We start from the raw sequence: 18,175 nt of genomic DNA on the forward strand, positions 1-18,175 counted from the left end.
CTCTCTCCCTCTTTCTCTCTCTCTCCCTCCCTCCCTCCCTCCCTCCCTTCCTCCCTCCCTCGCTCCCTCCCCCCCTCAGTATGTGTGTATGTCCGGTTTTGCCCAAATTCTTTGTGTGCCTGCTTGCCTGTGTGCCTGTCTGTCTCTGAATGGCCTTAAACTTCTAACCTCCCTGCCTCTACCTCCCGAGGAATGGGATTACAGGCATGCTGGGGTTGGAACCTAGGACTCTGCATTCTAGGAAAGTCTCTGCCAACCTAGCTACATGCTCGGAAGCAGTGACTCTAGGTTCTGATGCCGTGGATTTCCAGCCTGGGTCTGTAACACTGCCCAAGTAGCTTCGCCTCTCTGCACCTCCATGTCCTCAGCTGTCCTGTAGGAGAATAGTGCCTGTTATTTGCCATTGTCCTCATCACTCCTTGCATCGCCCAGTGCAGAGCACAATACAAGGGCCTCATTTTCAGTCTATAACCATTTTCAATCTTTCTTTTTGTCGTTTCTGCTCCAGCTTCATGCTTCTTTCACATTATTTTCTTTATCTTCTCTGCTTCTTCCTTTTCCACCCTGTCCGTATACACACACCTAGTTAATTTCTTTTTCATTTACTTATTTACTTATTGTTGTGGTGCTAATGGTGGGATGCAGGGCCTTACACATGCTTGGCAGGGGCTCTACCCCTGAACCACACCTCAGCCCCTCAATGGAAGGTTCTAGGCTCTACCACTAAGGCATGCCCTGAGCCCTTGGTTTTTTGAGATATGGCCTTGCTGTATTTCAGTTCACAGTCAAACTCACAATTCTGCTTCAGCCTCCTGAGTGCTGTTATTACAGGTGTAAGTTGTCACACTCTCTTTCTGTTTCTTACCCTCCCCTTGTCTCTCTGTTGCTGTTGTTGTCTGTAACACCTACCCTTTCCCTCCATCTGGGCCTTGAACAGTACCTCTCCATTTTACTACAGGATCGCAGAAGTCGCTGGCTACAGCCCTGATGACCTGATTGGCTGTTCTGCCTACGAATACATCCATGCACTGGACTCTGATGCAGTCAGCAGGAGCATCCATACTTGTAGGTGACCAACATGTCCCCAGGCCAGAGGCAGCTGCTGCATGATCCCACCTAACAGCAATCCCCAATCTCTTGAACAGAAAGCCCAGGGTGTTGTGAGATTCCTGCCCTCCGGAACCCCAAATGCTAGGGCCTGCATTTTTGTCTTCTATGACCTCTCCTCCCTAATTCCAGCTTCCTGAGCTTTCTGTCCTCAGGTGTCTCTGCTAAGACACTGACCCCTATCCATCCTTTCCCCAGTGCTGAGCAAGGGCCAGGCAGTAACGGGACAGTATCGCTTTCTGGCCCGGACTGGAGGCTACCTGTGGACTCAGACTCAGGCTACAGTGGTGTCAGGGGGACGGGGCCCCCAGTCAGAAAGTATCATCTGTGTCCACTTCCTGATCAGGTGAGCAGAGGGTGTAATGTGTATAGAGGGATGCATTGGCAGACCTGTGCTTTGTGCGTGTATAAGAAAGTGTACATGTGTGCCTATGTGGAACGCGTATGGCCATTTGAATGCACGTGTGCCTCTGTGTGTTCTTTTTTAGTTTTCTTTTTCAAGACAGGGTTTCTCTAAGTGACCTTGACTGTCTTAGAACTCTATGTAGACCAGGCTGGCCTCAGACTCACAGAGATATACCTACCTCTGCTTCCCAAATGTTAGGATTAAAGGTATGCACCACCAGGGCCCCTTGCTAATTTTTTAAAAAAAATTATTGGTGGTAGATCAATGGGTTGAAGAGATGAGTTAGCAGATAAGAGCACTGGCTGTTCTTCCAAAGGACCTGGGTTCAATTCCCAGCACCTACATGGTGGCTCACACCCATCTGCAACTCCAGTCCCAGAGGATCAGGCATCTTCCTCTGTGGGTGCTGCACATCCATGGTGCACAGTCATATAGGCAGGCAAAAATCCATACACATATAAATAAATAAATATTTATTTTGCTGGGTGGTGGTGGCGGCAGCACACACCTTTAATCCCTGCACTCAAGAGACAAAGACAGGCAGATCTCAGTGAGTTTAGGCCAGCCTGGTCTACAGAGCGAGTTCCAGGACAGCCAGGGCTGTTACACAGAGAAACCCTATCTCAAAAAAAAAAATTTGTTGGTGTTTTGAGACAGGTTCTCATGTAGGCCAAGTTGGTCTTAAACTCACAGCAATCCTCCTGCCTCAGGCTCTCGAGTGCTGACTAGGTGGTGACCAACAGTTCCTTTCTCATGGTGACTAGTGGTCTGGAGAATGAATCAGCCACTGTTTGTTTATCTGTGTGCCAGCTGGGGGACTTTGGGCTGTGTCCTGTTTGGGGGGTTATACAAACAGCCGCTATAAACATTCTCAAGTGGGATCTTGTGAGAATGAACATTTTCATTTCTCCTGGGTAAGCATCTAGGAGGGGAATGCGGAGGTCATATGTTTCCATGAAAACTGAACTTTCTAAGGAACTGAAAATTCTTCTCACAGTGCTGTGCCATTCTGCCTTCCCTCCAGCAGAGTATGTGAACCCCAGTGCTCCCCATCCTTGCCACATGTCATGTTGCTGCATATTTTCACTTTAGGAATTCAAATTGCTAAAGTCTGGAGTAGAGTGCCTGCTTGGAATGGCCCAGTGAGGGGCTGGGGAAATGGCAAGGGTTGGGGAGTAGGAGCTGAGCTCCTGCATAGAATCTCTCAGAACAGCTGGAGATTTGGCTCAGGGGTAGAGCCCCTGCCTAGAATCCCCCAGTGAGAGGCTGGGGGTGTGGCTCAGTGGAAGAGCCCCTGCCTAGAATCCCCCAGTGAGGGGCTGGGGTGTGGCTCAGTGGTAGTGTCCCTCCCTAGAGAACACCCGTCCAGAGACATTCAGTCACACGTTTAAAGTTACACAGTCAGAAATGGCAGAGCTGAGATTTGAACCCAACATGCTAGCTTCAGAGTTCTTGTTCTCAACCTCTGTGTAGTGATGCTTAACTGAGAGATGTCTGTGGATTGAATAAGTGAATGAGCTCCATGCAGTCTGCATGCATATACATGACACAAAGTGCATAGAGGTTTTTGTGAGTGTCCTTTTCCTCCAAATACAGGTATTCCTCTATGTCTGTGCGTACCAAGTGTGTGCCCGTGTCACTATGTACATTCTGTCTTTCAGGGGGATAAAGCTGGCCACCTTAAATTGGTATGTTCCCAGGATAGGCTTAGTGAGGGTAGAATCATAACTTCTCCAGGAGCTGCTGGGAGCACCAGATGTACTTGCATTCTGCCCTATGGGATGCTTTTGCTAATGAAATGCAAATGAATGCATGGTCCTCAACCTCAGATCCACTCCTCCAAAGCCAATTTACCCAGCCAGCCTTAGAGTTGTCTCCAGAGCCAGAGACTGTGGGATGGGAGGTGCGGGGGACGAAAAAGGATGTATTTATAAACCTGTTCCCTTGAGGATGGAGATGTCTATGAATAGAAGCTTCTCAAATAAATGCTTATTCATAGAAATATAGCTATGAATTTTTCATATTTGGAAATGTAATGAAGAATATGGGTTTGGCTTATTTAAGTTTTTTTTTGAGATGTGGTTTTCTATAGAACATACCAACATCAAATTCACTATGTAGCTAAGACTGATCTTGAACTCCTGACCCACCTGCCTCTGCCTCCAAAGTCTTGGGATTACAGGCAGTAGCCATCAAGCCCAACAAATTCTGTTTTATTTTGTCTTGTTGAGACAGGGTCTCATGGCAGTAGCTCAAAACAACTTCTTAAACTTCCTGCCTCTCAGCCTCCCAAGTACTGGAATACGTGTTGGCTGCACCACTCCAGGCTTTAAGTTTCTTTTCAACACCACTGTAGGAGCAGCCTGGAGGAGGATTTGCCTAGCATGCATAAGGTTCTGAGTTCAGTCCCCAGCACAACAAATAGATAGATAGATAGATAGATAGATAGATAGATAGATAGATAGATAGATAGATAGATAGATCCCATTACAGATTGGGAGTAAAAGCATTTCTGAGGGGCCAAGGATGTGGCTCAGTTGGTAGGATGCTTGCCTAGCATACACAAAGCCTGGCGTTCCATCCTCGGACCCCATAACCTGAGCATGGTGGTATGTGCCTGTAAGCCCAGCACTCAGGAGTTGAAGACAGGAGAATCAGAAGTTCAAAGCCATCCCTAGCTTAGGCCAGCCTGGGCTACACGAGACTCATCTCAAAACAAGCAAAATAAATCCTGGTGAGAAAGCAGCAAATTCCCATCCCTTTAACTCCTAGATGATAATACCTCTGTAGGAAGACATGGAAGAGCAGCCACCTGGGCAGGAAGGTGGGCAAGGACACTCTCTGACTCCCACCGTTCTTTCTCCTGCTTCCCCCCTCCCCTACAGCCGGGTAGAAGAGACGGGAGTGGTGCTGTCCCTGGAACAAACGGAGCAACACACTCGCAGACCCCCTCAGCGGGGTACCTCCTCACAGAAGGGTGTCCCTGGCAACAGTCTAGGTATGGATCAAGGCCATTGTTTCCTGAGGACCCCTAGAAGAAAGGTCAAACGCATTCACGCGGCAGACAAGGCCCTGTGGGACCGTCTGCTGCCTCTCTTCCTGTCACTCGTCCACCAAACCACACTGATTTCCTCTCGGCACTCGGGGCATGCCACACTCTTTCCGTTCACCGCCTTCCCCCGTGCCGTTTCTCTGCTTAGGATGCCTTTCCTTCCAGTCCCCCTACATCCAAGAGTGAGGTGATTGCATGAGCTTCTTGTCGCCTTCTCTTCCTCCCGCTGTGGTTCCCTGTCGCTCACACTTCCCTGCTCCTTGGGGGTGAGGTGCATGCTCCAGCCAGTCTTAACACACAGGAATGCAATGGCCAGATGCTGTTTGCAGCCACTAAGCCCTTCCCCAAGGACCCTCCAAGGCTCCATAGCAATCTGATTGTGAAATGGCCTAGAATGAGGCCTTTTGGCCACTCCTCTCGAACAGTAAACACAATGGCCATCCTCACCGTCATCCTCTAGGCTGAGCACAGCAGAGCAGGGGTTGGCCCTCAGCCCTCGGTAATCCCACTATGTTCTGCTCATCCTCCAGACGCACCTGCTCCCCGGATTCTGGCCTTCCTGCACCCTCCGGCCCTGAGTGAGGCCTCCCTGGCTGCTGACCCTCGCCGTTTCTGTAGCCCAGATCTGCGCCGCCTTATGGCACCCATTCTGGATGGGCATCCCATAGCCGCCACCCCCAGCACCCCACAGGCTACGCGTCGACCCCAAAGTCCTCTTCCGGTAAGCAGTGTCACCTCCCTGAGCACACAGAACTCATTCTGCTTGGGCTTCTGACTTGAGTCTTGCTGTCCTCTGTTTTCATGTCTCAGTCTCAGAGATGAGATGGGTTTCTCTAAGACCGAAGTTACAAGGTAAGTACGGCAGCACACGCTCAAGATCCCAGTACTTGGGAAGGAGGATTGAGTTCAAGGCCAGCCTTAGCTATGTAGTGAGTTCCAGACCAGCCTGGAATGAGATCCTGTTCTAGTTTTATTTCTGTTGCTGTGATAAACTGTCCTGACAAAGGGAGGTGGAAAGACGGCTCAGTGGTTAAGAGCGCTTGCTCTTGCAGAGCACCAGAGTTTGGGTCCCAGCATCCACATTGGATGGCTCACAACCACCTGTAATTCCAACTCAAGAGAATCCAGCAACCTCTTCTGAACTCTGGGCATCTGCATTCATGTGCAACTCAGGGGGAAAAGGGTTTATTTTGACTCGTAATTACAGGTTTTATTTTATCACTGCAGGGAAGACACAATGACAGGAGCTTGAGACAATAGGTCATATCACATCTAGAGTGGGGAGCAAAGAGAAATGAATGGATGTATGCTCTCTTGTGTGCAGCATCATTTCCCCATGCTTACGCAGCTCAGGACCCCTAAGTAGGGAATGGTGTCTGCCACCCACAGTGGGCTGGGTCTTCTCACATCAATTAAGTTTAAATTGTGTGTGTGTGTGTGTGTGTGTGTGTGTGTGTTTGTTTGTCTACATGTATATGTATGTGTACCACATGTGTGCCTGGTTCCTGTGGTAGCCAGAGAGGGCATCAGAAGCCCCAAAACTGGAATTATTGGATAGTTTTGAGCCACCATGTGGATGTTCAGAATCAAACTTGGATCCTCTGGAAAAGCAACAAATTGTCTTTCTTTTCTTTTCTTTTTCTTGTTGTGGTTTTGTTTTGTTTTGGTTTTGGTTTTTGGGTTTTTTGACAGTTTCTTTATATAATAGTCCTGGCTATACTGGAACTCACTCTGTAGACCAGGCTGGCCTCGAACTCAGTTATCTGCCTGCCTCTGCCTCCTAAAGGCTTGCACCACCATCACCCTGCGCAACAAATTTTCTTAACCACCAAGCAATTTCTCCAGCCCCTACCTCAATTAACTAATTAAGACAATCACCCACAGACATCTCCACAGGCCAGTTCAACATAGACAATCCCTCTTTCTAGGTGATAGTAGGTTGTGGCAAATTGACAAAGCTAACCATCACAGAACCTGCCTCAAAATGATAGATAGATGATAGATAGATAGATAGATAGATAGATAGATAGATAGATAGATAGATAGATAGATAGAAGATAGATAGATAGATAGATAGATAGATAGATAGATAGATAGAACCAAGAATAATGAGACACGCCTGTAATCCCAGAATTTAGGAACTGGAGGCAGGAAGAGCCTAAATTCTAAACCCTTCCCAGCTACATTATGTCTCAGAAAAACAAAGGCAAAAAATAAAACAACAACAAAAATAAGCAAACAAAACCACCTTTGTTTGTATTGCTCTTTGATCCCTGCAAGCTCCAGTTTAAAAACTCCTACCTCCATGCCAAGATCTTAATTGTGAACACTTCCAGACTCAATCTCTGGTGTTTCTGCTCTCCTTCCCTCCAGGCTGATCTCCCAGATCAGTTGCTTGGGGGCTTAGAGAATGCATACAGACTCTCTACTGCCAGGAAAAACAAGACTGTGGAGAAAGATCTAGATAAAGCTCAGGTGAGTTACTGACTTAGAGGAGTCAGTTTATCTGACTTTACAAAAGGGTGATGGGATGGATGGGTGGGTGAATGGTGGATGGATGGATGGATGGATGGATGGATGGATGGTGGATGGATGGATGGATGGTGGATGGATGGATGGTGGATGGATGGATGGATGGTGGATGGATGGTGGATGGATGGATGGATGGATGGATGGATGAGTAGATAGAATGATTGATAGACAATGGAATAGATAGACCATTGTTTCATTGACCAGGGATGGGAAAGGGAAGACAGAAGGACAGGCAAGGGAAGAGAGAGAGACAGAAAAAAATAGATAATGACAGAAACAGATAAGGTAAGAGAGAGAGACAGAGGCAGAGGAACAGAAAAACAGGCATCCAGATAGAGACAGAGACAACGAAAGACAGTGAGAGAGCGAAGACACTTGGAGAGACACAGAGACAAAGAAGGGGAAAGATGGAAGGAGACAGACAGGGAGAGGGACAAATGAAGGATACAAAGACAGAGAGACAGGGGTTAAGAAGAGACAGATGAAGGGGAGAGAGAGTGAGAAGAGACAGAGACAAAGAAATATATACAGAGAGATAGGAAGAGAGAGAGAGACAAAGAAGGGAGAGATAGAAAGGCAGGACTACTGGCAGAGCGGGAGAGACGTGGTCAAAAACACAAAGACACAGAAAGAGAGACACACAGAGACAGTGACACAAATGACAGCTGCCACAGCTGTCATGCCCTCCAGCTAAACAGGAAGGACACACAGCATCCTGTTCTTTTAAACCCAGGCCAACTGATTGATCTCTGTGGAAGGGGACTGTGCCCAAGGAGAATCATTGAAGCACCTTAGGAACTGACTAGCACACAGTCTTTGTACCCATTTGAGAGAGAGGGCAGGAAAAACAGCTCTTCAGGCGGACCACTCAGAGGACCCTCCCCCTGCTCCACCCCAGGCCGTAGCCCCTGTTATAAACTCCCTCCTGCCCCCTTACAGGACCCTGACACTCTGGACTTGGAGATGCTGGCTCCCTACATCTCCATGGATGATGACTTCCAGCTCAACTCCAGTGAGCAATTGCCCAGGACCCACCGCAGACCTCCTGGGATGGCCCGCAGACCCCGTGCTCGGAGCTTCCATGGCCTGTCGCCCCCCATCCCTGAGCCCTCCTTGCTGCCCCGCTGGGGGAGCGATCCACGACTGAACTGCTCCAGCCCCTCCAGGGGGGATCCCCCTACAGCCTCCCCAATGCCTGGAACTCGGAAGAGGTGAGCCACAGTGAAAGAGGGATATAACACAGGCATATAGAAGATCCCTGCCCACCCTCATGCATCAGCCCCATCCCTCAGCATGCTTCCCGTCTCCACCTCTCCAGCCAGGCCTTCCCCGCATAAGCCAGTTTTATTGCAGCCTCTGTAGCCTTTACGTGGAGCCCCCTACTGGAGCCCCCTCCTGCTCTCCCCCACTTACCCAACTCCCACTGCAGCCAGGAATCAATCACTGGGACACATTTACATATGAATTACTGACTCTTTTTGTTTTAATGGGAAGAAACTGGGGCTGGGAATATAGCTCTTCAGTAGAGAACTTGCCTAGAATTGACCAAGCACCTGCCTGAAACACCCCAGTGAGGGCCTTGGGGTGTGACTCAGTGGTAGAGCCTCTACCTAGAATCCCCCAGTCTGGATACATTCAGTCACATGTTTAAGGTTACAAAGCTCAGCCTCTCACTAGGGGATTCTAGGTGCTCAACTACTGAGTGATGACCCCAGTCCCCTCACTGATGGGTTCTAGGCAGGTCCTCTAGTGCTGACCTATATTGCCATTGTGGGGAGATGGATGGATGGATATCCGGATGGATGAATGGATGGATGGATGGATGGATGGATGGATGGATGGATGGATGGATGGATGGATGGGTGGATGGATGGATGGATGGATGGACGGACAGACGGACGGATGGTGAGATGGATGGTGATGGGTGTGAGATGGAGAAAAATTCAGTGGATGGGTCGGTGAGTAGGTAAGTGGATAAATGAATAGATAAAATATTAACAGATGAGTGAATGGTGGCTGGAGGTGAATGGGTGATTAGATGGGTGGATGAATATGCGGGTGGAGAGAAGGACAAATGGAAAGATCAGTGGATAGATGAACGGATGGGATCTTGAGAGAGTTGATTAATCAGAAGATGAATGGAAGTATAGGTGGATCACCAGATGAAAAAGAAGAAGATAGAATGATAGCTGGATGAATGAGTGGACAGATAGGTGAGCGGATGGGTGGATAGGATGAGTGGGGAAAGGATAGATGGGGGTGGGGAGAAGGTGAATGAAGGTTCATGTGTGGAAACTTAGGTCACAGTGCAGACGAATAAGAGGATGGTTGGTGGGTGGATGGGTGGATTGGTAGGCATGTATGTAAAGGACTAAACAGTTGTTTGGGAAGACCATTCGCTTCCAACAAGGGTACCAATACTTGCCCAGGTTTGTTGTATTTTGAGTCTTGCCTGTGTCTCTGCAGGGCCCTGGCTCAGAGCTCAGAGGACAAAGGGATGGAGCAGCTGGAAACAAAGCCTGCCAAGCGGTCCCCCAGCCTGGAACCTGGAAGCTTCCGATTGCCTCCCCTCAGCCTGGTAGGTCTAGGAAGTTGGGGGTTGGAGGTTCTGCTCTGAAACTAGCAGGTTTCAAACCCGTGTTTTATAGATGGGAAAACCAGAGAGGACCAGTGGCTGACTGAAAGCCAGACAGAGTATCGGAGGTCCGGCTGCAGACAGGACCTGGATCCTCTTAAGTCTGCTAATGGGCATGAAATGACTTTGCAAATACATAGCTATCACTAAGAAGAGACACAAAGTTGGTCAAGAGGAATGAGGCAGGGCTGAAGAGATGGCTCAGTGGTTAAGAACATTGTTTGCTTTTCAAAAGGTCCTGAGTTCAATTCCCAGCAACCACATGGTGACTCACAACCATCTGTAATGAGGTCTGGTACTCTCTTCTGGCCTGCAGACATACAAACAGAATATTGTATGCATAATAAATAAATATTTTTAAAAAAAAAGAGGAATGAGGCAGTTCGTCGGATGAGGAGGAATCGTCTCTGCTTCCGTGGTCCCACTCCAACATGAGACAGCCTAGGATCTGGAGTACCACTGCAGAGTTTAAAGAATAAACATTGAGTGTGGTGGCCACGCCCATAACCCCAATGCTAGAAAGACTGAGGCAGGAGGATTAGCAGATTGCGGTCAGCATGAACTACATAGTAAGATCCTGTCTCAAAAGACAAAGCAAGAGAGGCTAGAGAGATAGTTCAGTGATTAAGAGCACTGATTGTTCTTCTAGCAGACCCAGGTTCAATTCCCAGCACCCACATGTCAGCTTACAACTGTCTCTAATTCCAAGATCTGACACTCTCACGCAGACATACATGCAGATAAAACACTAATACATATAAAATAAAAATAATTTTTTAAAAAAATAGCAACAAAAGTTTTTTTAAAAATCAAGATAAACATTATTCTGCACAATGAGCAAAATCTGTTTTTTGTTTGTTTGGTTGGCTGGGTTGTTGTTTGTTTTGTTTGTTTGTTTGTTTGTTTGTTTTTGGTAAAGCCACCCTGGATTGTATGACTTCCACAATGCCTCTGTCTAACACCTCCCTATCTCCCAAAGAACTCAGTTCCAGGGTCTGCAAGAAATGTTTGCATATGAAAGATGTGAGTGATAATATCAATAGCTCTTCATTACTGTGTGCTCACCCTGGCTGCAATAAGTATCTCACAAGATTAACTTATTTATTCCTTTGAGTACGCTTTAATATTGCTTCATAATAACAAATATTGCCAGTCATGGTGGCGCAAGCCTTTAATCCTAGCACTCAGGAGGCAGAGGCAGGTGGATCTCTGTAAATTTGAGGCCAGCCAGGGCTACACAGAGAAACCCTGTCTTGAGAAATGCTTACATAAATCAATGTCATCATTATGGTGAGACAGATTACATGGAGGAAGATAAGCAGCGTGATCAGTCCGTCTCCGTGGCACACCCAAATGGGATGCTGGAAAGAAGTCAACAAGCTTGTGGATGGTGTGAGGACAGTGCAAGCGAGCCCGCGGCTGCTGCAGCATCAGGGCCAGCACTAGCCCCTAGGATTAAGGCCTAACGCCTTCCGGAGTGGGGCATAGCCAACCATAGCAGGCAAACAGCTAGAATGCCACCTTCCTCCTCCCACCTGCTAGGGTGGTCCATCATCTGAGTACAGCAGGAAAACACAGCAAAATTGCACAGCAATGGGATCAGCCTCTTGGGTCACAGAGGAAGGGAAAGGCGGGAGGACCACCCAGAGGACATCTAGAACAGTGATTTTTCCCAAAGTCTCTTGGATGACTAGTACTCACCAGACTCCAGTTAACAGCTGCACCATACTGTCTTGTCAGACAGGTGATGATGGTGGTTATGATGATGATGATGATGATGGAGCTGTTGCTGAAAACAGTGATGGTAGTGACGATGCTAATGAGAGTAATGGTGCTGATGGTGCTAATGCTGATGAGAGAGATAATACTGATGGTGATGATGCTGATGAGAGTGATAATACTGATTGATGGTGATGATGCTGATGAGAGTGATAATACTGATGGTGATGATGAGAGTGATTATGCTAATGATGGTGATGGTACTGCTGATACTAGTGATAGAAGTGATATAGGTGGGGCTGATGATGCTAAAGATCCTGTGCTGTGGTTGATGCTAATCATGAGAGTAGTGAAGCTGCTACTGATGCTGGTGATGATGTCATGGTACTGATAATGACATTGATGGTGATGCTGATGCTGATGGTGACAGCTCCGTCTCCCTAACTTCCCAGAGTTTTCTTCTGCAAGGTCGACAATTCCCGGGGAACCAGCAGGATCCAAGAACCCCACTCCTGGATTCCCATGAGGCCTTAGGTGAGTCGCAACAGCTTGGGTATACAGAACTTCAAGTCACTTCTACTCTGGATGGTTCCACAAATGATTAACAGAAGAATGGAACCATCTCAGGGGTAGGTGAGGGAGGGTAACTTAGGGTTATTTTTGCTGTGATGAAACACCATGACCAAAAGCAACCTGGAGAGGAAAGGATTTATTTCACTTCCACACTATAGTCCATCATGGAGGGAAGTCAGGGCAGGAACTCAAGCAGAGCAGGAACCTGGAGGTAGGAGCTGATGCAGAAACTGTGGAGGGTGCTGTGCTGCTTACTGGCTTGCTCCCCGTGGCTTGCCCAGCTGCTTACTTTTTTATTTTCCGTTCCTTTTCTTTTTTGAGGTTTTTTGTTTGTGTGAAACAGGTTTTGGAGCCATCAAGACTGGCCTTAAACTCTGCCTTCCAAGTGCTGGGATTAAAGGCTTGAGCCACCACCGGCCCAGGGATAGCCCCACCCACCATGGGCTGGGCCCTTCCCCATCAATCATTAATTAAGAAAATGTCCTATAGCCGGGTGGTGGCCCACACCTTTGATCCCAGCACTCAGGAGGCAGAGGCAGGTGGATTTGAGTTCAGGGCCAGTGGGGTCTACAGATCAAGTTCAGGATAACACAGAGAAACCCTGTCTCTAAAAACAAAACAAAACAAAAGAGAGAGAGAGAGAGAGAGAATGTCCTATAAGCCTTCCTAAAACCCGATCTTATGGGGGCATTTTCTCAGTTGAGGTTCTTTCCCCTCAAATGACTCTAGCTTATGTCAAGTTGACACAAAACTATCAAGTACAAAGGGTGCCATCAGGTAGCCCTTCCTTCCCTCTTCTCCTGAGTCCTGTGGAGAGAAAGAAAGACCCTAAGGAGGGTAAGAACTTACCACGGCTACCCCTTGGGGTAGGCCCAGAGAGAGCTCCACTTCGAAGCTTGACCTAATTGAAGTAACCCTACAAGGCGACTCCCAGCCATGTGGCTTCGGGACAGCTGCCATAAAGCCTCAAGTCCCTTAACTGTCAGTGGGAGCTTATGAATACAGTTCTTAATGGAGGACCTGTTTGGAGAAATGAACTTATGGAGATGCTGCATGGACAGAATCCACCCAAGAACTGTTGTATAGTAAGTTGCTCAAGGAACACCTCCCCTTGTGACTGCCGGGTGGGGCAGTGCTGGTTCTGCAGCCTTCGGCTCCTTTGTCTTTTTATGGTGATCCTACTGTGCTGCTATCAAAAGCTTTGTTTGTCTTTTTATAGTGATCTTACCTTGCAGCGCTCAAAAGCTTTGGTCACACTTGAAACTTCAAGTGAGTCCTGAGGATCAAACTCAGTGGTCTGTTCTCACCCTCCATTAGGCGGCTTTTAAGGACAGAACTCAGCCGGTCAGGGTTTGCAGCAGGAACCTATACCCTCTGAGCTATCTTGCCAGCATGCCTCCCTGCTTTTAGATGCAGGTGCATATTTAGATGGGTGCTAATTCTCTCCTGATTGGCCTTCCCTTTTTCTGCAGGACTAGCTCCCTCGCTGCTCTCTCTCTACCAGCATGAGGAAACTACCCAGCCCAGGAACCACGTCCCACCAGCGGCAGGCTTGGCCCAGGCCCACTGAGTCAGCTTTCTTCCCAGATCCCTTCTTCTACCCCAGAGAGGACTAAGCCACACTCCACACCAGCAGCTCACATCCAGGATGGGGCCTCTCTCCTCTGAGTGCCCCCCAACACCCCCGGCCAGCCTCAGTCCTACCTCAGACCCCCCAACCCTCTGCCTTCACCCATTCAGGGGCTTCTTGGATTATTTGCAGCTCAGTGACCTCTGGGAGGGGGTGCGTGACCCCCTCCACCTCCTCTCAGGACTTCTCTTGGGATTCTCCATAGTTGGTTACCTCACTATCCCTTTCTCTGACTCTGCTTTATTTGGGAGAATAAGGGTTGGAAGAATCAGGGATTTGCCTCTGATCCTGGCCCCATGGAGTTTGGACAACCATAATCACATTTTTTGTTTTTTGTGTTTGCTTTTGTTTTCCTTCTATCCACTTTACTTTATCCTTTTCACAATAACTCATTCGGGCACTCTGCATTGTACAGGGTTCGCAGCAATGTAGGACTGCGATGTCCCCCTCCTCAGTGGGTGGTAAAGGTGGGTAGACTCAGGGTCAGACCTCACCCCCAGCGACTTGTGGAGTCTCAGCCTCCCAAGCTGCCACCCAATCTGCCTGCTATTTCTGCTCCTGACTTCCTACCCTAAATAATGTCTTCATTTGTGATCTTCCTGTTTTCGGTATATCCAGCAACTTCCTCTACTCAGCAGACGCATAATCTCTGACCTTTCCTGGATCTAGAATACTTGACTCCTACCTTCACTGTTTGTAGACTGTACAACCTCTAGCCTTCCCAGGTCTTAGGCTGTAGCACTTTCCATCTTCCCCGGTTCTAGACAACAAGACCCAGGGCCTTCCTTGTATCTAGACCATGCAGCCCCTGGTCTTTCTTGGTTCTAGATTGTATGCCCTTGGGCCTTCCCTGGTTCTAGAGGCTTGTGGACTCTCTGGTTCTAGAGTTTCTACTTCCTTCTAAAATGCACAATCCATGGACTCCATATCCCTCATCCTTTCCCGTTTCTAGACTGTGAGGCCTATGGCCTTCCTTGAATCTAAACTGTGCCACCATTGGTCTCCTCTGGATCTAGGCTTATGGCCTTTGGCCTTCCTTGTTATAGACACTGTGGCCTCTGGCCTCCATGGTTCTAAACTGTGTTAATCCTGTCTTCTTCAGTTCTAGACTATGCAACCTCTAGCCTTCTCTATTCCTAGTCTGTACGTTCTCTGGTCTTTAACTGATTCTCAACTGCACACCTTATGACCCCGCTGTGGTTCTACACTGTGCCACTTTTCTGACCTTTTCTCTGGTTCTAGAGTATAGGCCCTCCAATCTTCTGTGGTTCTAGAGCTGTGGTTCTCAGTCTTCCTAATGCTACAGCCCTTTAATACAGTTACTCACATTGTGGTGACCCCAACCATGAAATTATTTTTGTTGCTACTTCATAGCTATAATTTTGCTACTGTTATGATCATGTAAATATCTGCTATACAGAATATCTGATATGCAACTCCCAAAGGGCAACGTTGAAACCTACAGGTTGAGAACTGCTACTCTAGACTATATCTGTGAACATCTTTAATTCTAGGCTATGCTGCCTCTGGTCTTCATTGGTTCCAAACTGTATGACCACTAGCCTTCTCTGACATTCCCTGGTTCTAGACTATGCTATCACTGACTTCCCGCTGACTCCAGACTGCATCACTTCCACCATGGTCTGCTACAGTTTCTTCAAACCCTTCTAATGCTAGATCTCATAGTCTTCAGCTCTTTCTTGGACTGGCTCTCACAGCCCCCAGTTGTATCTGTTTTCAAACCTCACAGTGCTTTAAAGTGTGGTTTGAATTACATCATCTGTAAGGCTTTCTGGGTCTAGAGTCTACAACCACCAGAATCCTCTTACTACAAAACTCATCCTGTAATATCCTCCGCTTCTAGACTTCTTCAAAATCCCTGCGATTCCCTGTCTTCTGTTCCCTGTCATTGCAGACCGTTTTTGTGTCGTGTGTGTGTGGTATTGAGGATTAAATCCAGGACTTTGCACCTGTTAATCTGCTCACCTCTGCCTCTCAAGTGCTGGGATTAAAGGTGTGCACCACCACCACCCGGCTCCCTATTTTATTTCTTGTTTGCTTTTTGTTTTTTTGTTTTGTTTTGGTTTGTTTTGGTTTTGGGTTTTTTTTTGTTTGTTTGTTTGTTTGTTTTTCGAGACCAGGTTTCTCTGTGTAACAGTCCTAGCTGTCCAGGAACTAGGTCTTGTAGACCAGGCTGGCCTTGAACTCACAGGGATTCACCTGCCTCTGCATCCCAAGTGCTGGGATTAAGGGCGTGAACCACCACTGCCTCATTTCTTGTTTTGAGACGTGACCTCGTTCAAAAGCTCAGACTAACCTTGAACTCACTCTCTAAACCTAGGTAGGCCTTGAACTCACGTTCCTTCTGCCTAAGCCTCCCAAGTGTCTAGGAATTTGAGGCCTTTGAGACTGAGTTCAGTTGACCTTATAATTACGATCCCTTCTTGTTTCTGGAGACCACAACTCCAAACTTCTGGTAGGTACCACCAGTCTTTCTCATCTGTAAGATATTTTGTTTCAAATCCAAATCTCATTTCTAGATCATTTTGGTTCCAAACCTCATAATGCCTTCTTATTTCTCCCCAAGTTTCTGCACGCAAGAATTCAAGAACTGCTTTCCCCCAGTAAAGAAGGGTAAAGCGAATTTTATGTCTTGAACTTAGAGCTGGCTGTTCGGAGCCAGACACCATATGCCCAATCTCTTGGGTTCTAGATTTCACTACCTCCACCATCCCCAGGTTTTAGACTATGCAAACTCTAGACTTGAAACTTCCAGAATTCCCTGATCTCAGATAACTGAGCTTCAAATATCAAGCCAGGGGGTGATGGTACACACCTTTAATCTCAGTCCTTGGGAGGTAGAGACAGGCAGACCTCTCTGAGTTGAATCCAGACTGGTATACAAAGTGAGTTCCAGGACAGCTAGGGCTACTCAGAGAAGCCCTGTCTTGAAAAACCAAAACAACACAAAGCAACAACAAAAGAAAAACCTGGATTTTGTTATTGTTTTGACAGTGTCTCAAAACTCAACATTAAATTGCCAAGTGGTCAAGAATGACCTCAACCACCTCCCAAGTGCAGGGATTACACTCACGCCTGGTTGTGTGTGGTGCCAGGGATTGAACCCCGAATATCATGCATGCTAGGCAAGTACTCTACCAACTGAGCCACACTCAGCCTCTGTAGATGTCTTCTGATTCTAGACCTTATGCCGTGAGTTCCTTTGGTTCTAGATGCCACAGTTGCCCAGTCCTCCTGACTTCAGATCGTATGACTCAAATTAACCTGAATCTAGAACACATCTTGAAAATATCAGCTGATAATGCCTTGCATTATATATTTCTCTAGTTCTAAACCTTAGATACCAACTCTTTTTCATTCTAGATTGTAAGATCCCAAAAATCTCTGAATTCTAGAATTTAGTTTTTGAGTTCTTGGGGGTGGCAGGATTTCACGTAGCTCAGGATGGCCTCCAACTCACTACATAGGCAAGGCTGACCTTGAACTTCTGATCCTCTATCCTCCTCAACGTCTCAAATGCTGGGCTTACATGTGTGCACCATCACACTCACCTTATGTGGTGCCAGGGATGAAACCCAGCTGTGTATGCATGACGAGCAAGCCCTCTACCAGCTGAGACACATGCCCTCCCCCAGGCCTTTTCTAATTCTACCATTACTCATAAATCACTGGGCTAGGCCTCTGGCTTCTGATCCTACTTCTTTGGTTTCTAGAACGCCACCTCCAAATGGGCTTGTTGTAGAATGTTTCTTGTAGAATCTAGAATTCACTCTGAGGTTTTCTTGGTCCAAGACCTCATATCCCTTACTCTTTAGGTCCAAATCTAATCTTCTAGCTCTGTTCTGGGCTTCCTGGCCCTCGTTGTACCTGTCCCAGTTCTTCCCTTAAATCTCAAGTCTTCCCATTCCAGATCCGATGCTCATGAACTTCATGCTCAAGGCCCTCCTATTTCATAGCCCTAAAAATTCTCTACCCTAGCATCTCTTTCACTCCTCACCCCAAGCCTCCAGGTATGCTCTTAACTTTTCTCCAGGCCTCTAAAGACCTGGGCCTCCCTCCTCTCCTTAGGGGAATCCATAATCCAGCCGCACGGGCACATGCACAGCCCTATCTGCTTATCTTGGGGTGGGGAGAGAGGGCAGGACCCCTCAGCTATCTCCCACCAGCTATGCACCCTCCTTACTCGCAGCTCCCTTTCTACAATGGTGCTACTCTTGGTCTTCCACAGAAAAAGGCTCCCCTCTCTGTCCCATTCATGACTCTATGGAAGGCGACACTCAATCTGTCTTATCAAGAGGTGGCCTGTCCAGGTGCTACAGGGGAAAGGGTGTGAACCTTCTCTCCTATCATGGGTTTTGTGGGTTCTCAGTGGAAGGAACTGTCCTGGGTAGGAGAGAGGAAGGACACGGCCCAGCCATGCTGGCTCAAAAACCCAAAAATGTCTCCAAAACCAGCATAAAGACCTCGCCTTGGTAGGCACCAGAGAGACTTGTGTTGACT

At 47.6% G+C, this 18,175-nt stretch overlaps 1 protein-coding gene across 1 annotated transcript in view; it reads left to right on the plus strand.

Moving 5' to 3' along the window:
* The window catches only part of Hif3a (hypoxia inducible factor 3 subunit alpha), a 41,350-nt gene extending 23,187 nt beyond the window's left edge, over window positions 1-18,163 (plus strand). The window contains exons 5-13 of the mRNA XM_050132206.1: window positions 938-1,065; window positions 1,306-1,453; window positions 4,399-4,511; window positions 5,096-5,286; window positions 6,939-7,040; window positions 8,037-8,308; window positions 9,564-9,675; window positions 11,904-11,985; window positions 13,497-18,163. Of these exons, the coding sequence (XP_049988163.1) occupies window positions 938-1,065; window positions 1,306-1,453; window positions 4,399-4,511; window positions 5,096-5,286; window positions 6,939-7,040; window positions 8,037-8,308; window positions 9,564-9,675; window positions 11,904-11,985; window positions 13,497-13,594 (1,246 nt within the window). The 3' untranslated portion in view covers window positions 13,595-18,163. The remainder of the gene's footprint in view (window positions 1-937; window positions 1,066-1,305; window positions 1,454-4,398; window positions 4,512-5,095; window positions 5,287-6,938; window positions 7,041-8,036; window positions 8,309-9,563; window positions 9,676-11,903; window positions 11,986-13,496) is intronic.
* The last annotated feature ends 12 nt before the right edge of the window (window positions 18,164-18,175 follow it).

Source organism: Alexandromys fortis, unplaced genomic scaffold (assembly GCF_014885135.2).
Source record: "Alexandromys fortis isolate MF-2015 unplaced genomic scaffold, M_Fortis_MF-2015_v1.1 scaffold_408, whole genome shotgun sequence".
NCBI classification, from domain to species: Eukaryota; Metazoa; Chordata; class Mammalia; order Rodentia; family Cricetidae; genus Alexandromys; species Alexandromys fortis.